We start from the raw sequence: 23,452 nt of genomic DNA, 5'->3' as shown, positions 1-23,452 counted from the left end.
CGGAGCATTGCCATGTTTACCACAGCAATGCCATGACAGCTGAGGAAAGAGGAACCGGCAGAAGAGCAGTTAGACAGCCTCCCAGCCTCCCTCCGTTACAACATGCAATGGCGCATGTAGGGAGATCTTTGATAGAGGATGGCCCAAAAGTAGGTATATAGTTGAATCAATGACATTCATCACAATAGAATCTATGGGTACACATACACACTGACACACAACAAAGTGGCAGTTAAATTTCAGGCATTTCAATATCAGTGTGACATTGGAAATAAAGAACAAAGAAAGTGGATTCTAGAACAGTACTGGAAGACTGAAAATGCCAAGCAGGTGTGCAACATGTATGAGACAGGTTCGAGGAATGCTACGGACATTTCAAACACTTACGAGATGAAACAAATATAAATGTAATAAACAAGGTACTAAAATGCAAATAAACTATACTGTATACCTACTTTTGGGCCATCCTGTATGAATATAGATAGAGAGCGATATTATATATATATATATAGAGAGAGAGAGAGAGAGAGGGGGGTGGGGGGGACTGTACAACATCACTGCCCCATAATGCCATGGGAGCATTTATATTTACATTTTCACAGAAATGCTGTACTAGCACATGCAGATTCAGGAACTCTTTCATCAGTGCTGTATGCGCACATGGAGGGGGCGTTGAAATACAAAAATGAAAGTACTCAGATTTTTAGTAAAATAAAGGGCAAAGCATAGGTAACATTTAGTGAGCTATTGGGTTTTGCAGAAATCTCAGTAGTGATGGTTCTACTTTAATTCAGCCTCTTTTTCCTTCCCCTTCCTGATATAGTGCCTATGCCTATCTAACCATATCAGTTTTGGGATAGGACAAGCATATCCTGGTGTTGGCCTGAGGTTAGGGGCCCTATCCATTACAGTTGTTAGAGCCTCGTGCAATGCCATTCATTGCAGTAGCGGGTTTGAAAACATTTCTGCCAGTGCCTTCTCTCTGATGAAGACGACTTGTGGTCCTAATTCAGCTCATTACAGAGTTTCCTACACACGCTTGCTGCATACATTGTAATAGTGTCTTGATCAAGTGAAAAATTAGATCATTTATTCATTAGATCACACAAGAAGAGACATGGACCTGTTTTTCCCCTTCATCATTTATATTATTTGAAATGTTTTTTGTGTGCACGTTTTTATTTTTTCATTTTTTTACTCTCTTCCTATAACAGTGAATCCTCTGGCAGCTCTAGCAAGTCAACCAGGCCAAATGGCAGGAACGAGCAAAGCAAAGACCATGGGACCACTGGTCTACTTAATTTAGGCAACACCTGTTATATGAATGCTGTCATACAGTGTCTTAGCAACACAGTACCACTAGTGGAATATGTTCTGTCCTGTAATTTCGAGACTTCTGAAAACAGGTAAATCCATTCATTCCACCCTATTTTAGATAAAAGATTGCATCCAGCAAATGATGGACAAACTCATATTGGTTTAAAAAAAAGACAGCTTCCTTCTGAAGGAAAAATGTAAACCATAATAATCTCTAATGATTAATACATGCAATTAGTGAATTACAAGTTGCTTAGCAGGTGGCATTTGACACTTAAGGCAATACATTGGATATCCCCTAACAACTTTATGTTGGAGATGCGATACAGGAACTGGTACTCCTGCACTTATTTGGTGCCATTGCCCAAGAATTAGAGCCCTTTTGGAGGAAGACACCTGCACTCACTCAAACTATTACACACTCTAACAAACCTTATACACCCGCCACTCTACTGATTCATTATACATCACAGTTCACAAGAAATAAAGTACACTGCTCCCACTCCTTCAACAAAGACTGCTCCTTAAACAAAGCTAAGCCCATTGGGAAACAAATGATACCCATTCTATTAAGGATTGGATTGGTAAAGTGTAAAACATTAGACTTATGGAGGAAGGACATTATTCATTTGGCTGTCACTATGGTTGCATTTTCTAAAATCCAATCCACAAATTTAACTTTGGTCTTGTGTAGTTTGCAGAGATGTGATGAGGATCTTGGGTAATTATTGAGTTACCTGTCACTAATTATGACTGTATTTCAGTTACTTCCTGTACTTGAAAGATTGAAAAATGTGGTGACTTACTAATGCTTGCATATGTTCCTAGTTTTCAGTTCTTCACTTTTTTTAAATTTTCTTTTTTTTTTTTATTGCTGATGACGTGACACTAGATTTCATTAAAACCTTTTTTTAAGGGGACAAGCATCGCTTGACAATTATTTTTTAATCCAGCAAGCAAACACCTTGAAACAAATTTGGAAACCAAAATCAAGCAAGAAAAATGTACTATACGATAGTTTACTATACTTATGAAACAGTTGTCTCAAAATGTTGTATGACCCTTTAAGTGTTGTGATGGTCATGTTGTTTATTTCCTTTCTGCATAAACTGTATGACTGCTGTTATATTCCACTATATAGATTGAACATCTATGTGTAAACATTTTTACTTGCAATACTTGATGCATCTAGTTGTACTCTGTGCTTTGAATTCTGTGAAATTGTGCATATAGACTTCCTTACTTTCCCTTATTTGCCAAATAAATACAAATGTAGCATAAAAACATTGGCATAAAATACAGATTTAAAAAAAAATGTACATTTAAAAAAAAAACAATAATGTGTTATAAAACACATTACAAGAACACTTACACCAATAGAGCAAGTTATATGCTAATCTTAAACAGTGCTATTCAAATATGTATATACATCATCCCCCTGTATTTACAGCTAAATTGTACACAGTTGAGAGTTACTTCACCCGATATTACCCAATAACACTGATTTTCTTTTTTTTTTTTTTTTAATTCTTTATTTTTTTCGTGCAAGATAATTACAGGCATACGTAAAGTGCCACAACAACACAAATAGAGTAGTCAACAGAAGCGTAAATTTGGCACTGATAAACTGCACATTTTTGTTATTATATTATAACAGGCTAGACTAGCATGTCTATATCAACATCGGCTGAGTGGAAATAATTAATCTAACAGAGCTAAATAGAAGCATGTTTGCTATATCAGGTGAGGACATGCTGAATACAAAGAAATAAACAAAAATACCACCAATGGGCCACTGCTTGGGTTAGTCCTTAACGTAATGGGTGGGGGAGAGGAAGACTTTAGAGTAACAGGGAGCCAAGACTGGGCTCAAAGTCCCGTGTTCATCCAATGCCTTTAGCTCGCTGGCCAGGCTGGGGCAGGTGGTCGGTGTCCTTGGGACCATCACAGGATTTATCTCCCTTCGCTGTCAGCCATCTTCCATTGTCACAGGCTCTTCTCGCTGCAGTCAGGCTGGGTCTTTGTGGTGCTGGCAAGTACTGGGCTGCTCGAGTGTGCAAGCTTCTTGCAGGCAAGCTAGGTCGCCGAGGTCTCCGTCTGGGAGTTTGTGTCCGTGCTGGAGCTCTGTGGGTACGCTTAATCACAGGTGCAGGCTGCGAGGGGTACTTGCTCCTCTTGACCCTCAGTCCTCTGAGGGCACAGGGAGATGGCATCCCGTTGAAGGTCTCCGTGGGCTTAGATGAGGAGAGGCTGGTTTGTTGCTGGCGGGACTCTATCCGGGACCAAAACGCTGCACACAGGGCGTCGAAAGCCACCTGGAACCGTATCTCCCAGCAGGACATGTGGTCGGTCGGTTCGGCGGCCATTTTGGATTTGCCACGCACCCCTTGTCGGTGAGGTGACTGAAAGCTTTAATGCCTGGCAGGTGTGGTGGCGTTCCCAGGTGGGGACCGGGATATCCCCCGCCGGTCCAGAGGGGGGTGGAAAGATCAATTCTGCACGGTCCGTATGGCCGACCAGATCCCCAGGAGAGCGGCCGTCCCTCCCGCGGCAGGTCTGCCTGTAGGCCGCAAAGTCAGGAGTTGGGCGATCCGGTGAGTAACTTTGAAAGTTTGACACTTGTGGGTTCGCCTGGATGCCCTTGTTCACGTTGGTGCTTTTGCAGGGTTTGATCTGTAGATTGTCGGCCTTTTAATGCCTTATTTCAGTGTTTAGAGCAGAAGCTCGCCGGGCATGCGACTGCTCCGCTTGAGTGTCAGGCCCCGCCCCTGATTTTCTTTTAATACTATTTAGATTTGCGTTGTTATCAGATAATCTAACTGCTTTACAGTCCTGTCAACAAGTTGAACTGTATTGCTATTTACATTAGAAAATGTATGCAAGTGATATAAAATCAAGCATATCATTGTGTCTTTGTTTCTCTGTATGTAGAATCTGTCACTTTTGTTACGGAGATTAATATCTTTTGGAAAAAATATATCAGTAATTACTCATTTTCTATTTGCTCCTGATAACCTTATTTGACTAATGATACCTTTTATATGACATAGGAAAGAACAATTCATCTTTTATCTTTTAAGGTACAAGCCATATGTGAAGAGCTCATTTCCCTATTCTGTGACTTTACAACACTGATCAGCCACAACATTAAAACCACCTACCTATTATCATGTAGGTTACCTACGTGCTGCCAAAACAGCTCTGATGCATTGAGGCATGGACAACACAAGTTCTCTGAACATGCCCTGTGGTATCTGCCCCCGAAACATTAGCAACAAGTTGCGAGGTGGGCCCTCCATGGATCGAATTTGTTGTTCCAGTACATCCCACCGTGAGGTGCCATTGGAACAATATAATCAATGTTATTCACTTCACCTGTCAGTGGTTGCAATGTTGTCACTGGTCGGCGTATAACTGTATTTTATATTATCTACAGCTAACAAACATATTAATAAAACAGTAGAAAGTAAGGGAGTGATTTATTAAGGCGAGTGTAGGCCCAGATGTCATTGGAATCTAATGGATGAATGTGAAACTATGTACTGGCGCACTATCCCTCTGTTGTTTTTTTTTGTTTTTTGGTTTTTTTGAGAGGTTAGACAGTTGCATATATATTTGTCTTAAGGGCTCATGATAGTACAGAAGAAACAAACACTGATAAGTGTAGGATGGTATTAAAAGAGCAAGTCGGTTGTGGTGTGCCGTAACCGACGATGAGGTAGGCCTGTATATAAAGAGGGCCCACCAAGAAAAAATGTAAAAGAAAAGGGAGTTAATAATGAGTGGTGGAAAGGTGATGCAGCGCTGACCTTGAACGGTATGGAGCCAGGTAAGGGGTGTCCCTTAAGTAGGGAAGGGGATGTGTCATACGCCCCTCCCACAATTACAGGCCAAAAGGCCTTAATACTTGTGTTAAGGGCTCATGATAGTACAGAAGAAACAAACACTGATAAGTGTAGGATGGTATTAAAAGAGCAAGTCGGTTGTGGTGTGCCGGAACCGACGATGAGGTAGGCCTGTAAATAAAGAGGGCAAAAATAGAAAATCAAATTTATTACATACAAGCAATACATTTAACCAGACATGTCTTGAAAAGCATTTCTTACTTCTTGTACCAGGTATGTATCCAGAGTAAGCAGATGATTTCCAGCGCCCCAGTGACTTGATAACATGAACTGGGATGTTTGCACTGGATGCTGTGGAGGCCGCTCCTATGCGGAAGGAGTGGCCCGAATAGTTAGCTGATTTGAGGCCCAGCTGTGTAAGTAAAGACCTGACGTGTGTCATAAAGGTGGTGGTAGTGAGTACCGAACCCTGTAGACTGAAAAGTGGTTGAGATGGTTGTGCGTTGTTATGCTGGGTATATGAGTCCAGTAGTTTGACGGGGCACCACCTGTTGTGAGTAGGATACTACTTAACCTCTACTGGAGGTGCATGTTGACTAGTTTTGGAGTGAGGCAGAGTCAAGATATAATAGTCCATGTGTTTTGTTAAGTGTGAATGAAGTAGGATGTGAGTGGACTGTGTCGTACTGATGGCGGTAAATTCTCTTAGTCTCAAGAAACCATAAAAGGCAACGTATATTGCGGTTTTAATGACAAGATTTGTTCTGTTGGCAAAGGGTTTTAAATCTAGTAAGTTGGATAAGTCTTTAACCCCTTAAGGACCAAGCTTCTGGAATAAAAGGGAATCATGACGTGTCACACACGTCATGTGTCCTTAAGGGGTTAAAGATATGAAAATCTATAGGTAGCCTCTGGGCCGTACGTGGAGGTTCGGATCTCTGAATACCCTTAAGGATGTTCTTAATTTGGTAGGAGGACATGAAACTCGAGTTGTTTGGTTGTAAAGTTAGCATGTGATGTTGGATGCCTGTCAGATATAGTTTGATTGTGTTGTATGATAGTTTGAGTTTGAGGTGACAAAGGGAAGCAAACCCCAACAAGGATGTCATGATGAAAGGTTGTAAGATGTTGTGTTTGGATCAGCCTTTGTTAATAATGTGACAAGTTGCTTGGTTGTCTGAGTAGCAACGTACTGACAAACCTGCCCATAAATGCCCCCATGCCACAGCAGCCGCCACGATGGGATACATCTCAAACAGAGCTGAGGTAGTGGAAAAAAAACCCAGGTCCGGAACCTCTGAAGGCCAGCTGCCCCAAAGCCATTCGTTCCCGAAAATTGCTGCAAAACCTGTGGTAGACGCCGCATCTGACCAAATGGTAGGTGAGGAGTCAGACAATTTAGGGAGGAACATACCTTTACCATTCCAGGTGGTTAAAAAGTTTCTCCACATGAGTAGGTCTGCCGTGGCTTGGGTATCCAGGGATAACCTGTGTGCATCATGTCTAAAAAGTGGGAACATGTAAAGGAGTCGTGAGATGAAAGCACGGCAAAAGTTATGATGCGCATTGCAAAATTGAGTGACCCAAGCAGAGACTGTAGTTCTTTGCGGTTGCAAGTACCGAGTTGTATGTAGAGATTTATGTTGGTAAGAATGTTTTCTACCTTGGTGCGTGGCAGGCTAGCTTGCATGGTGGCTGAGTCTAGTATGATACCCAGGAATGTGATGAAGGTATCTGGTCCTTCGGTCTTGGTGGGGGAGACTGGGACACCCAACTGTTCGAATAGACTGATGGTTTCTTTTAGGGTACTGGGAGGGGAATTATTCTCCTCGACCAGTAATAAATCATCCAGATAATGTATAACTGTAGGGCATCTGGCGAATACGTCGAATATGGCCGGACTACTTTTGGAACCAAAAGTTAAACGTGAGAAGAAGTAGTAGTTCCTGGCCTACTTGATGCCATGTAGGTGCCACAGTGTAGGGTGGATAGGCAGTATTTTGAAAGCATTTGTGATATCGGTCTTACTGAGCCATGCTCCGACCCCTGCATGCATGATAGCCGTAATGGCGTGATATATGGTGGAATATTGCAGTGAAAATTCCTCAGAGGGTATGAGGGAGTTCAGACTAGGAGTGGCAGAGGTGTGTGGTGCCGATAGATCGATGATAAGTCTCTGTTTGTGGGAAGATTTCCCCGGGACAATACCGATGGGGTTTGTCCGCCATGTGGTGAAAGGAGGGGACTGGAAGGGCCCCAATAGGAAACCCTCTGTGACTTCCTGGGCTATGAATGTTGCAACAGCTGTAGGGTTTTGCTGGGCGGATTGTAAATTAGGACATTCCAGGATTCCGGAAGGCATGTGTATGATACCTGTGTGGAATCCTTCTGATAGCCCAGAGATAATGAATTCTACCAAATGTCTGGATGGATGATGTGACAGTAATGTCGTAAGTATTAAGGCCTTTTGGCCTGTAATTGTGGGAGGGGCGTATGACACACCTCTTCCCTACTTAAGGGACACCCCTTACCTGGCTCCATATCGTTCGAGGTCAGCGCTGCATCATTTCCACTTCCGGGTCATCCAGACGCCATTTTACCTGATTACTCCATGAGGTTTTTTAAGCAGAGCTGTGTCAGGAATCCAGCCACAGGCTTTTCCGGCCTACCACCTTCTTTCTTCAATCCATCGCCGTGGATGGTGTCCAAGTGACTCACAAACTGTAAGTCAACCTACCCGTTATGCCAGGCATCAGTCCCACGGCACCATGCACGGGTCAGGTCCTCACTTTACGGCTGCATTTTGTCTAAGTCTGTTCTAAAACCATTGCATGTTCATGCATATCATTCGTTTAAACCCCCTACCGGTCTTTGGGTGTACTACAGGCTTCTTAGACATTATCGCATTTCATGTACAAACCACTGCATTTTCGCCTACACACTGACCCCTACCGGTCATTCAGTCTACTACAGGCTTCTCAGACATTATTGCATTTCATGTACAAACCAACGAACCACTGCATTTTCGCCTACACACTGACCCCTACCGGTCATTCGGTGTACTACAGGCTTCTCAGACATTATTGCATTTCATGTACAAACCATCAAACCACTGCATTTTCACCTACACACTGACCCCTACCGGTCATTCAGTGTACTACAGGCTTCTCAGACATTATTGCATTTCATGTAAAAAACAACCTTGCTTCATTTAAACGATTGTCATTTCGGTTTGTGTTTTCTGGTCGGCACTTATTCATAGTATATTCTATGCACGATTGCTGTTCGCATTAAAATGCATACGGTTAAGCTATTCATGCTAACTTCTGTTTCCCTTCATACTAAGATTCGGTTATTCTGCTATGTATTCACATAGATCTTTTTCGTGAGTTACATTTCATCATTTTATGTATTTACATTTGGTTAAAAAGTTGCTTGGTTAAATAGACAGACCATTTTCATGCTATTTTTAAGGTATCACTTATTACATCAAGGGTATGAAACCAGCTAACATTTCTGTATAGACATTGGACTCCCACGCTTACTGGAGTTTTTTTTATAATTATCCATTTCATTACAATTAAATCAGCCTACGTTACAGGCCTCATTTCTTTGTTGTTAACCATGACACAAGGATTTAATTCCTTTTCATGCATACTCGGGTTGAATCACACGTACTGATCCAACCAATCATACGTTTCCTGCACAGTTATCGGTTAAACTTTAAAATACTTATTTTACACGATCTTAGGTTGTCTATTTTGTTTCAGTTTGCTTATTATATATATATGGTTTTAATAATAAGTTATTTTATTTTACAATGCAGATATTACATGTATATTACTGTTATGGTTAGCCTACATTACGGCTCCTTTTTCTGTCATGCTCGTACGACATACCACGAGTTCAAGGACACGGTCCTATTTTCAAAGAGTATAATGGAGATATGATGTTATTACAACCATGTACATTACGATTACATGGCACTAACTATTCAGGCCATTTCTTATCATACTCATACGATATACCACGAGTATATAAGAACACGGTCCTACCTTCCACAGAGGGTTTCGGGTTGAATCACACGCATTGGTTCAACCACTCATACGTCACGTTACAACATTTTCTGCATAGATTGTCATTTCACATAATTTCACATGGCATTTACAAACTCAGGCCTTTTCTTGACACACTCAGGCGACGTAACACGAGTATTCAAGAACACGGCATATACGTCTCACAAGACTTTCGGTTTTTGAATCACACGTTCTGGTTCATACATTCATACGTCACTTTACAGCAACATTTATGATTCTGCATATTGTCACTTCACATTAAAAAGTCCCTTGCATTCCCAGATCAGTTTAGTGACATGCATATCATCTGATCACCTTCCATATATACACATTACACGGCCAATCCCCTGCTGCCAGGTATCGGACTCAGCGTAACGCTTGTCACCAAGCATGGGCAGTCATGTCACTATCATACTCATAGATTTTACACCTCCCACACATACTGCTAGAAGCCTAATCCCAGCCTATACAGATTACACAGGTCTCACAGGATCCATTCTCACTCGATCCCTTTTTAGGTTTATCCAGGTTTTCATACCTGTCGAATCTCAAAACTTCATACATACTACCAGGTACGTAAGCCTGCTCACGTTGTAGTTCACATACGTTTCATTCTTCTAGGCCATAGAGTACTGGCAAGTTAGGGGTATAGGCCCAAATAGGTACCTCCCTTCTTGGCATTTCTGCCTATCGTTTAGTGGTCCGCGAGGCCAACACCCCGCCTCAACGTTTCGGAGGCAAACGCCATCGGGCCACACGTGAGTAAGCCGCCTCGCAATATTATAGAGAGGGCCTCACCTGTCACTCCCTCCCCCTGTTTTCTTTTACTATCACTGAGAGGCCTACGATTCCTGCCACTACGACGGGTGGCCTCAATAACCCCTCGCGCCAACTCATAGACAGAGCCTCTCATAGCCACTTGGCAACTAGCAGGGCCTCACCTGTCACAAACAAGATTAATTTTTCGCCTTTCAGGCCTAGTTAGCCTGCCAGTATCACCCCTGGGGAATCGGTCACTACACCCCTTACCATGGCTGGGTCGGCCGCTGCGACCCCTCCAGCACTGGTTGAGTTGCAATCACTTTCTCCAGCCATCTGTTTCAGGGCACATGCTAAATCTGTGTCCAAATAAAATGTATCCCAAAACTATACTTAACATCAATAAACATTTCTGTACTTACGACATTACTGCCACATCATCCATCTAGACATTTGGTGGAATTCATTATCTCGGGTCTATCAGAAGGATTCACACAGGCCTCATACACATGCCTTCCGGAATCCTGGAATGTCCTAATTTACAATCCGCACAACAAACCCTACAGCGGTGGAGGCACTCATAGCCAGGAAGTGGCAGAGGACTTCTTATGGGGGCCCTTCCAGTCCCCTCCGTTCACCACATGGCGGACAAACCCCATCGGTATTGTCACGGGGAAATCTTCTCACAAACAGAGACTTATCATTGATCTATCAACACCTCACACCTCTGCCACTCCTAGTCTGAACTCCCTCATACCCTCTGAGGAATTTTCACTGCAATATTCCACCATAGATCACGCCATTACGGCTATCATGCAGGCAGGGGCCGGAGCATGGCTCAGTAAGACTGATATCACAATGCTTTCAAGTTACTGCCTATCCACCCTACACTGTGTCACCTGCATGGTATCAAGTGGGCAGGGAACTACTATTTTGCTCACGTTTAACATTTAGGTTCCAAAGTAGTCCGGCCATTTTCGACGTATTCGCCGAAACCCTATGCTGGTTTTATTAAATATAGCCAGATGCCCTACAGTTATACATTATCTGGATGATTTCTTACTGGTCGAGGAGAATATTTCCCCTCCCAGTAGCCTAAAAGAAACCATCAGTCTATTCGAACAGGTGGGTGTCCCAGTCTCCTCCACCAAGACTGAAGGACCAGATACCTTCATCACATTCCTGGGTATCATACTAGACTCAGCCACCATGCAAGCTAGCCTGCCACGCCCAAGGTAGAAAACATTCTGATCAACATAATCTCTACATACAACTCGGTACTTGCAACCGCAAGAATTAGTCTGTGCTTGGGTCACTGAATTTTGCCATTCGCATCATACCTCAAGGCCGGGCTTTCATCTCACAACTCCTTTACATGTTTCCCACTTTTAGACATGATGGACACAGGTCACCCCTGGATACCCAAGCCACGGCAGGCGTAATTATGTGGAGAAAATTTTTAACCACCTTGAATGGTAAAAGCATGTTCCTTCCAAAATTGTCTGACTCCTCACCTACCATTTGGTCAGACGCGGCGTCTACCACAGGTGTTACAGCATTTTTTCAGGAACGAATGGCTTTGGGGCAGCTGGCCTTCAGAAGTTCAGGACCTGGAGGGTTTTTACACTACCTCAGCTCTGTTTGAGATATATCCCATCATGACGGTTGCCGTGGCATGGGTGCATTTATGGGCAGGTTCGTCTGTACGTTGCTACTCAGACAACCAAGTAACTTGTCACATTATAAACAAGGCCGATCCAAATCACTGACTATTATGAGATTCTTGAGGAAACTCACTTGGCTGGCTGCATGTCATAATTTTCTCTTGTTTTGTATTCATGTTCCAGGTGTATGTAACACTGCTGCTGACAATTTGTCTCGCTTTAATTTCCAGGCTTTTCGTCAAATACTCCCGTCAGCCGCACTCACAGCCATGAACACCCCACTATTCCACCATCTAGTAATGGACTAGATGCTATTATGCAACATAGCAGAACATTGTCCCAATTAGCACTGTCTACTAATACCCGGGAAACTTACGATAGAGCTTTCATTTGATTTAAAGATTCCTTTCTGAACACAACATCTTACAACCTTTCATCGTGACATCCTGGTTGGGCTTTGCTTCTTTTTGCCACCTCAAACTCAAACTATCAAACAACACAATCAAACCATATCTGACAGGCATCCAACATCACATGCTAACTTTACAACCAGACAAATCAAGTGTCCTCCTACCAATTAAGAACACCCTTAGGGGTATTCAGAGATCCGAACCCCCACGTACGGCCCAGAGGCTACCCATAGATTTCCATATTTTTAAAGACTTATACAATTCACTAGATTTAAACCCTTTGCCAACAACACAAACCTCATCGTTAAAACCGCCATATACGTAGCCTTGTTTATGGTTTCTTGAGACCAAGAGAATTTACCGCCATCAGCACAACACAGTCCACTCACATCCTACTTCATTCACACTTAACAAAACACATGGACTATTATATCTTGACTCTGCCTCACTCCAAAACCAGTCAACATGCATTTTCAGTAGAGGTTAAGTACTATCCTACTCACAACAGGTGGAGCCCCGTCCAACTACTGGACTCATATACCCAGCATAACAACGAACCACCATCTCAACCACTTTCAGTCTACAAGGTTCGGTACTCACTACCACCACCTTTATGACACACGTCAGGTCTTTACTTGCACAGCTGGGCCTCAAATCAGCTAACTATTTGGGCCACTCCTTCCGCATAGGAGCGGCCTCCACAGCATCCAGTGCAAACATTCCAGTTCATGTTATCAAGTCACTAGGGCGCTGGAAATCATCGGCTTACTCTAGATACATACCTAACCCGGTACAAGAAGTAAGAAATGCCTTTCAAGACATGTCTGGTTAAAGTATGTATATTGCTGGTATGTAATAAATTTGATTTTCTACTTTTGCCCTCTTTATTTACAGGCCTACCTCATCGTCGGTTCCGGCACACCACAACCGACTTGCTCTTTTAATACCATCAGTGTTTGTATCTTCTGTACTATCATGAGCCCTTAACACAAGTATTAAGGCCTTTTGGCCTGTAATTGTGGGAGGGGCGTATGACACACCTCTTCCCTACTTAAGGGACACCCCTTACCTGGCTCCATATCGTTCGAGGTCAGCGCTGCATCACCCTCCCACCCACTCCTCATTATTAACTCCTTTTCTCTTTACATTTCTTCTTGGTGGGCCCTCTTTATTTACAGGCCTACCTCATCGTCGGTTCCGGCACACCACAACCGACTTGCTCTTTTAATACCATCAGTGTTTGTATCTTCTGTACTATCATGAGCCCTTAACACAAGTATAGAAATGTTTATCGACGTTAAGTATTGTTTAGGATACATTTTATTAGGACACATGGTTTTAGCATGTGCCCTGAAACATTTTAAACATATATGCAATAACCGACATCCACTGTAATTACATGATCCGACATTAAAATTATTACATATCTGGGACTTGCCCAGAAACTTGATAGGCCGTTCCAGTTTGTCTCTGGGTTTTTTTTTCTGTAGTACCAGCGGAACTATTGCCCTGCAGTGGTTGGACAGAAATTAGCCGTATGAGCCATGGAGGAGCAGTATGCACAAGCCAGCGTTCTTAGACCTGCAAAGTGTCTGCAGAAAATGACCGTATCAATCTTGCTCCAGTTGGACCTTGTCCCGTACTGGGAGAAAGCGCCAGACACTTTAGCAGAAAAGGATCTATGGTAGTCGTAGAAAGCTGACCCACCATATTTGTTGCCCAGATCCACCAGCTTGGGCATATACAAATCAAACTCCTCACGTCTGTGGGGATATACTGCACAGATAACATCACGATAAATGCAAAATGCCAACACAAATTCAGGGAATAGTCAGTTTCCTATTTAAGCGGGCATCCCTAGATTTGACCACCACAGAAATATCGTCATAAGCGTAAGTCTTATGTTCCACCACATCCTGGGAGGCAATCAGCAGTGAAGCCAAGTTGATATCTTTACCTTCCAGGATATCTTTTTTGAGGTGCTCAGGTATTATATGGGCAGGGTTAACCTCTTGATCATCAGAGGTGGTGGCTGGAGAAACTGATTGCAACTCGACCAGTGCTGGAGGGGTCGCAGCGGCCGGCCCAGACATGGTAAGGGCTGTAGTGACCGATTCGAGTTTCTCCAGCCTGGAATTGACCTTGCTCATGGATGCCATGAGGGATGAGAGCATGCCGTGTATATCTCCCGGGTTAGACTGGCTAGTCCCTTCCCCGGCATCAATGTTATCGGTTGAGGTGTGCAGTAACTTGTAGAGTTCCGCTTTCCTTGCTGTTGCATGGAATGGGATTTGCCATCTCCTGAGTTTGTTGGTTATGCGAGGGATTGTCCATTGTCAGGGTACCTGTTGTCTCTACCTCTGTGGAGGTGAGACACTTGGACGTTCTTCCTCGCAAAAGGGTTGAATCACTCGTTCCTCGCGGTTCCCTCGGTCGTTTACACGCCGGCCGCGAGGGATCAACTTCCTTTTATGACGCGGCGTTCAGTAGCCGACGTCATGACGACAACCCAACCCGATCTGTCAATCAAGCCCCAAGCACGAATGAGGATTCGTCGGGGGCGTGATTACCTGTTTGGAACCAGGGTATATAATAGGGCTTTCTACATTTGTTCATTGCCCTGTCGTGGTTCTAGCTTGTCTAGTCTCTCAGTGCTCTTGTATTCTGTTAGTTTCTTTGGTTTTGACCCGGCTTGTCTGTTCTACCTCGTTTACCTCTATTACCCTTTGACTCGGCTTGTCTCTCGCTTACCTGCTCTCTCGTTCCCTCGACTTCGGCTTGTCTCTAGACCATTCTTTACTTACTACTTACGTTAGTCCGGCCATTCTAAGGTCCGGTATACGTACCCTGTACCTGTTTGTACTCTGCGTGTTGGATCCCTGTCCCGATCTTGACATTACGACAGGGCCAATGGATCCTGCAGGTACAAACACTCAGGTTGGTCCTTCCGATTCTAGATTTGAGGGCATGGATCACAGAATGGACCAGATGGCTCTAGCGCTTCAAGCTTTATTATCTCGATCTAGTAATCCACCGGAAGAGATGCGAGCCACGTCCATCTCCTCTGTAAGTTCAGGTCTAGAAGTAGCCACTGTAGGTGCTTCTTCCCGTATTACACCTCCTGTACGTTATGGTGGTTCTCCGGAGAAGTGCCGTGGTTTCTTAAACCAAATTGGTATTCATTTTGAATTACAACCTCGCTCTTACCCTACAGAAAGGGCAAAGGTTGGATTCATTATCACACTCCTCATTGATAAGGCTCTGAGATGGGCCAATCCTCTGTGGGAGAATGATAACCCGTTAGTCTATAATTATAATGCCTTTGTCGCTGCTTTTAGAAGAACTTTTGACCCTCCAGGTAGGAAGGCCAATGCAGCTAGATTACTATTGTGCCTTAGACAAGATAACCAAACCCTTGTGGATTATGCACTAGAGTTCAGGTCTTTGGCGGCAGAAGTTAAGTGGAATGAACAGGCCTATATAGACGTATTTGTAAACGGATTATCTGATGTAATTCTAGACGAGGTGGCTACTAGAGAGCTTCCTGAAAATTTGGAGGATTTAATTTCTTTTATTTCTCGTATTGACGAACGTTTAAGAGAGAGACAGAACACTCGAGATAATATTCGTAGACCTTCCTTTAAACTAGCTCCTTTATTTCAAAGTCCTCAAACCACTATCCCAGTTTTTTCTGAACCTATGCAGATAGGCAATACTCGCCTCTCAGAAGAAGAGAGACAGTACAGGAGAAAGGAGGGGTTGTGTATGTATTGTGGAGTAAGAGGGCACCTTCGCCTAAATTGTCCTAATCGTCCGGGAAACGCTCGCACCTAAGTTTCTCTAGAGGACAGGCCTTGGGTGTTTCTATTTTGTCCTCTATACACAATTATAAAGATCACAGGCTTTTGCTACCTGTTTCTTTAGCATGGGAGAAGGGAGTAATAAAGACTATGGCATTGATAGACTCCGGAGCTGCTGAGAGCTTTATTGACCAAGTTTTTGTTTCTAAACACTCTATCCCATCTCAGCTAAGAGACACCCCCTTGGCCGTTGAGGCTATAGATGGTAGACCATTATCTGAACCTGTGATTTCTCATGAGACTATACCTGTTATTTTGACTGTTGGTATCTTACACGAGGAGGGTATATCCCTTATGCTTATCTCTTCCCCTTCTGTTCCCATAGTTCTGGGGTATCCATGGTTAAAGAAGCATAACCCTATTATTGATTGGGAGCTAGGGGAGATAACTTCATGGGGTCAGGGTTGCCAGGACAGGTGTTTACAGAAAGTCTCACCACTTTGTGTAGGTAATACACCGGTTAACTCCACCCAGTCTACAGACTTATAAATACCGTCTCGGTATATAGATCTAAAGGCAGTCTTTGACAAGAAGAATGCTGATACTTTACCTCCACACAGGTCCTTTGATTGCAAGATTAATCTCCTACCTGGTACTATGCCTCCGAGGGGCAATGTATATCCTTTATCCACTAAGGAGAACTTAGTCTTAGAGGAGTATATCCGTGAGAATCTAGACAAGGGATTCATTAGGAGATCATCCTCGCCTGCCGGGGCCGTTTTTTTTTTTGTGAATAAGAAGGATGGCACGTTAAGGCCTTGCATTGATTACCGAGGTTTGAATAAAATAACTATCAGAAATGCATACCCAATCCCTTTGATTACTGAGCTCTTTGATCGTTTAAAGGGTTCCAAGATTTTCACCAAGTTAGATCTCAGAGGGGCGTATAACTTGGTGAGAATTCAGCAGGGAGACGAGTGGAAAACAGCGTTCAATACTCGATATGGGCACTATGAGTACACGGTAATGCCTTTTGGGCTCTGTAATGCACCGGCAGTATTTCAGGATCTGATCAATGAAGTTCTTAGGGAATTTCAACAGGATTGTGTTATTGTATATTTGGATGATATACTAATACACTCTAGAGAAATTGAGACCCACCACAGACAAGTCAGAAGGGTATTGCGCAAACTCCTACAACATGGGTTGTACTGCAAATTGGAGAAATGTAGTTTTGACCAATCTCAGATAAACTTTCTTGGTTACGTGATTTCTGGGGAAGGCTTTAAAATGGATCCGGATAAACTCCAGTCTATTTTAGATTGGCCATTACCCAGGGGTCTCAAGGCCATTCAGAGGTTTATTGGATTCTCCAATTATTATAGGCGCTTCATTAAAGGATACTCTTCCATTATTGCTCCTATTACCAATATGACCAGACAGGGGGCTGACACTAAGACTTGGTCTACTGAAGCTCTCGTTGCCTTCAAGACACTTTAGGAACTTTTTGCTTCTGCACCAATTTTAGTTCACCCCGATACAACTTTACCTTTCCTACTCGAGGTAGACGCCTCAGAGACAGGTATAGGTGCCATCTTGTCTCAAAGGTTAGGCGTGGATAAACCATTACATCCATGTGTTTTTTTTTCCAAGAAACTATCTGGGACTGAAAGCAGATATGATATTGGTGACAGGGAACTACTAGCTGTTATCATGGCTTTAAAGGAGTGGAGACATTTATTGGAGGGGACCTTGCATCCTGTTACTATTCTGACGGATCACAAGAACTTGTCTTATATTGGGGAGGCCAAGCGCTTATCCGCCAGACAAGCTCGTTGGTCCCTGTTCCTCACCCATTTCAATTACGTACTCACTTATAGACCTGGTTCTAAGAACTCTAAGGCCGATGCTTTGTCTCGCCAACATGAACCTTCTACTATATCTGAGACGGTTTTGTCTTCTATAGTTCCCAAGTGCAATATTATCGCCAACACTAGCCTCAGGATTCATTCTCCGTTGCTTGCCGAGATTATGAAGCTACAACATCTGGCTCCTAGACAGAGTCCTGAGTCACGGTATTTTGTTCCTGCTGAACTCCAACTAGAATTGCTACAATGCTTTCACAATAGTAAGGTGGCTGGGCATCCTGGCATTCGTAAGACATGCTCCTTAATAGCCAAAGATTTCTGGTGGCCCTCCTTACGTAAAGATATTAGGGATTTCGTTGAAGCATGTGAGGTCTGTATGAAGACTAAACGACCTCAGACGCTTCCATGTGGGCTTTTGCATCCCTTGGAAATTCCCTAGAAACCATGGACCTGTTTGGCTATGGACTTCATTGTCGATTTACCTGTTTCTAAAAAACAGACTGTGATTCTCACGGTGGTTGACAGGTTTACTAAGATGGCTCATTTCGTGCCCTTACCTAAACTTCCATCTTCTCCTGAATTGGCTGAGATATTCGCTAAAGAGATATTTCGTTTACATGGGATACCTTCCGAAATTGTTTCTGATAGAGGTTCCCAATTTGTTTCCCGTTTTTGGAAGTCATTCTGCTCTCAAATGGGTATCAAATTGAATTTCTCTTCTGCCTATCATCCCCAGTCTAACGGAGCTGCTGAACGCACTAATCAAAAGATCGAACAATATTTGCGTTGTTTCGTTTCCGAACACCAGGACGATTGGGTTGGTCTGATTCCTTGGGCAGAGTTCGCACACAACAATCTCGTTTGTGATTCTACTCGTTCTAGCCCCTTTTTCATGAATTATGGCTTTCATCCCTCCATTCTTCCCTCGGTTTCTCCTTCCCAAGGAGTACCGTCGGTTGATGTTCATGTTGCCAATTTGAGGAAGTTGTGGGATCAGACTCGACAAATTCTTCTGCATAATTCCAGGTTGTTCAAGAAACACGCTGATAAACATAGAAGGGCGGCTCCAGTCTTTGTTCCAGGGGACAGGGTATGGTTGAGTACCAAAAACATTCGCTTGAAGGTTCCTTCTATGAAATTCGCCCCTCGTTACATTGGACCTTACAAGGTCCTGACTCGAATTAACCCAGTTGCGTATCGTCTGGCTCTTCCATCTGCCTTACGCATTCCTAACTCCTTTCATGTTTCCTTGTTAAAACCCCTAATATGTAACAAGTTTTCCTCCACTGCATCCTCTCCTCGCTCTGTTCAGGTTGAGGGACAAGAGGAGTATGAAATCAATTCCATCATCGATTCTCGTATCTCCCGGGGGAAGTTACAATATCTGGTTGATTGGAAGGGATATGGTCCTGAGGAGAGGTCTTGGATACCTCAGGAGGATGTGCATGCGCCTCGCCTCCGCAGGGCTTTTCACTCCCGTTTTCCATCTCGTCCCGGTTCCTTCCGCCCGGTGGGCGTTTCTGAGGGGGGGGGGGGTACTGTCAGGGTACCTGTTGTCTCTATCTCTGTGGAGGTGAGACACTTGGACGTTCTTCCTCGCAAAAGGGTTGAATCACTCGTTCCTCGCGGTTCCCTCGGTCGTTTACACGCCGGCCGCGAGGGATCAACTTCCTTTTATGACGCGGCGTTCAGTAGCCGACGTCATGACGACAACCCAACCCGATCTGTCAATCAAGCCCCAAGCACGAATGAGGATTCGTCGGGGGCGTGATTACCTGTTTGGAACCAGGGTATATAATAGGGCTTTCTACATTTGTTCATTGCCCTGTCGTGGTTCTAGCTTGTCTAGTCTCTCAGTGCTCTTGTATTCTGTTAGTTTCTTTGGTTTTGACCCGGCTTGTCTGTTCTACCTCGTTTACCTCTATTACCCTTTGACTCGGCTTGTCTCTCGCTTACCTGCTCTCTCGTTCCCTCGACCTCGGCTTGTCTCTAGACCATTCTTTACTTACTACTTACGTTAGTCCAGCCATTCTAAGGTCCGGTATACGTACCCTGTACCTGTTTGTACTCTGCGTGTTGGATCCCTGTCCCGATCCTGACATCCATGACCTGAAAGATGCTGGACTAGCCACCTCTCCTCCCTGTGATGGGGTGTTTTCTCTAGCCAGAGTGCCTGGTAGGGAGAAATCCTCTACCCCTTCTTGAGACACACTAAATGACAAAATATTTGGTTAGTGTATGGAAACCCAGGGGTTGTACTGGCAGGCTAACTAGGCCGGAAAGGCGAAAAATGAATCTTGTTTGGTGACAGTTGAGGCCCTGCTAGTTGCCAAGTGGCTATGAGAGGCTCTATCTATGCGTTGGAGCGAGGGGATATTGAGGCCACCCGTCGTAGTGGCAGGAATCGTAGGCCTCTCGGTGATAGTAAAAGAAAACAGGGGGAGGGAGTGACAGATGAGGCCCTCTATATAATATTTTGAGGCGGCTAACTCACGTGTGGCCCGATGGGCGTTTGCCTCCGAAACGTTGAGGCGGGGTGTTGGCCTCGCGGACCACTAAACGATAGGCAGAATGCCAAGAAGGGAGATACCTATTTGGGCCTATACCCCTAACTTGCCAGTACTCTATGGCCTAGGGAGAATGAAACGTATGTGAACTACAACGTGAGCAGGCTTACGTACCTGGTAGAATGTATAAAGATTTTGAGATTCAACAGGTATAACAAAACCTGGATAAACCTAAATGGGTAGAAACAAAATGTGATAGAGTGAGAATGGATCCTGTGAGACCTGTGTAGTCTGTATAGGCAAGGGTTGGGCTTCTACCAGTATGTGCGGGAGGTTTAAAAGTCTATAAGTATGGTAGTGACATGACTGGCCCCTGCTTAGTGATATGCGTAAAGCTGAGTCTGAACCTGGCAGCAGGGGCTTGGGCGTGTATTGTGTGTCTACAGAAGGTGACCAGATGATATGCATGTCACTAACTGATCTGGGAAATGCTAGGGTTTGGAGTATTCAATGGTGCAGCGAGGGATGGAATTGATCATGCATTGAATATATATATGTGCCATGGCAGAAACTGAAAATGGAATGATGTGGGTGAGGTTGAAAAATTATGTGAAATGACAATATGCTGAAACATAAAATGTTGTTGTAACGTGACATATGAGTGGTTGAACCAAAGCGTGTGATTCAACCCGAAAGTCTTGTGAAAGATAGGACCGTGTTCTTGTATACTCGTGGTATGTCGTCTGAGTATGCCAAGAAAGGCCTGAAAATTGTGCCATGTAATCGTGAGGTACATGGTTGTAATAAAAGCATGATCTCCATAAAACCCTTAGAAATAAGCCATAATCGTAGGCTAAACCATTACTGTAATATACATGAAATATCTATAATTTAGTCATTTAAAATACCGTATATACTCGAGTATAAGCCGAGTTTTTCAGCACATTTTTTGTGATGAAAAACCCCAACCCGGCTTATACTCGAGTCACTGTCTGTATTATGGCAACTTACATTGCCATAATACAGCCTGGGGCTGTGGGGGCTGCAGAGCGTTTACTTACCTCTCCTGCAGCTCCTGTCAGCTCCCTTCTCCTCCGCGCCGGTCCGTTCAGCACCTCTGTCAGCTCCCAGTGTAAGTCTCGCGAGAACCGCGGGGTCATAGTGCGGCTCTCGCGAGACTTACAGTGTGAGCTGACAGGGGAGCTGACCGTACCGGCGCGGAGTAGGAGGGAGCTGACTGGAGCTGCAGGAGCGGTAAGTAACAGCTCTGCCAGCCCCCTCCCCCCACTGAACTGCCAATGCCACTGGACCACCAGGGAAGGAGAGCCCCCCTCCCTGCCATGTATCAAGCTGGGAGGGGGGACGAAAAAAATAAATATAATAATAAAATATTAAAAATAATAATAATTAAAAAAAATAACAATATAACAAAAAAAATTAATAATAATTAATAAAATAAATAATAATAGAACAAAAAAAATGATTAAAATAATAATTAATAAAATAACAATAATCAAAATGCCCACCCCCCACCAACACATACACAAACACACACTGCATCACACACACTCACACTTTATTCATATACACACACTGCCCTCACACACACACACTGCACTCACACACACACTGCACTCACACACACACTGCACTCACACACACACTGCATTCATACACACACTGCACTCATACAAACACACTGCACTCATACACACACACTGCATTCATACACACACACTGCACTCATACACACACACTGCACTCATACACACACACTGCACTCACACTGCACTCATACACACACACACTGCACTCATACACACACACACTGCACTCATACACACACGCACTGCACACATACACACACACTGCACTCATACGCACACTGCATTCATACACACACACTGCATTCATTATATACACACACTGTAAATAAATATTCAATTAATATAATTTTTTTAGGATCTAATTTTATTTAGAAATTTACCAGTAGCTGTTGAATTCCCACCCTAGTCTTATACTCGAGTCAATACGTTTTCCCAGTTTTTGGGGGTAAAATTAGGGGCCTCGGCTTATATTCAGGTCGGCTTATACTCGAGTATATAAGGTAACTATAATCTAAACCAATATATATAAGAAAATTTAACAAGATAGAAACCTAGGATCGTATGAATAAGTATTGAAAGTATAACTGATTTAAACAAATTTATGACAGTACATGAAAGGTAGATGAACCGAATTTGGTTTAATATAAAACCGAAACGGAGTTTGCCGTATGAATGATGTGAAACGAATGCGTGCATAACTGAGCAAAACTGCCGAAAGCATGATTAGAATGAATAGCAAGAACAGTGTCATTCGTCAAAACCTTGTGACAGACCTAGACGAAAGACATTTGTATACAGATTGAAACAACCGAACGGAAAGCAGCATGAATGAGTGCGTACGGTAAAATGAAACAAAATGAAATGAAACGAAATGGTGTTAGGAAACATGAGTACCATACGGTAGAACATACCGAATGGCTTATGGCACGAAAAGTTTAACAACGTTGATTTGCGACCTGGCCGCAAAGCCGGAGAGCCGTAAAGTGAGGACCCATTTGAAAACGGGACGCCGTGGGAATGATCCAGGCGTCGGACTTACGATTTAGAAGTCCCTGGGACGTTATCTTCTACGAAGACCGGAGTCACGAGGAGCTGGACGGGCGGAAAAGACCTTCAAGAGGATTCCTGGACACAGCTACACATGACGAAAATCGTGGGTTTCTGAAAAACCAAGATGGCGCTGTACGAGAAACCGGAAGTGGATCCTCATGCAGTGCTGACCTCGAACGGTATGGAGCCAGGTAAGGGGTGTCCCTTAAGTAGGGAAGGGGGTGTGTCATATGCCCCTCCCACAATTAAAGGCCTTAATACATATAAAATGTAGATTTTTTTTTTATAAAATTGGCAATCAGTGGGGCGGAGCTTGCTAGCGGGACGAGACGGACGCCATATCTGTCGGCTCCCGACACTCACTAACTAAACCGGAACATACCGTCAAAACCTTAAACCGCCCGGTACCGGGCACCTCACCATCCCGCCCAGGGTGAAACGCTGCACCGATTGATGCCGTTCCGGTATCCCACAGGGCGACCCACGCCGAAACGCAAGGCTGCGGCCTACCTGCAGCCGCCACGCTTCTCCCTGGAGACACTCCTGGGC

General features: G+C 43.9%; 1 protein-coding gene across 1 annotated transcript in view; it reads left to right on the top strand.

Moving 5' to 3' along the window:
- USP50 (ubiquitin specific peptidase 50) overlaps positions 1 to 23,452 on the top strand; it is a 102,945-nt gene that overhangs the window by 56,039 nt on the left and 23,454 nt on the right. Inside the window, exon 3 of the mRNA XM_063445674.1 lies at positions 1,215 to 1,406. Coding sequence (XP_063301744.1) covers positions 1,215 to 1,406 — 192 coding nt within the window. The remainder of the gene's footprint in view (positions 1 to 1,214; positions 1,407 to 23,452) is intronic.

Source organism: Pelobates fuscus, chromosome 3 (genome assembly GCF_036172605.1).
Source record: "Pelobates fuscus isolate aPelFus1 chromosome 3, aPelFus1.pri, whole genome shotgun sequence".
NCBI lineage: Eukaryota > Metazoa > Chordata > Amphibia > Anura > Pelobatidae > Pelobates > Pelobates fuscus.
Note: the sequence above shows the minus strand (reverse complement) of the source record. Positions and strands in the feature narration are given on the sequence as shown.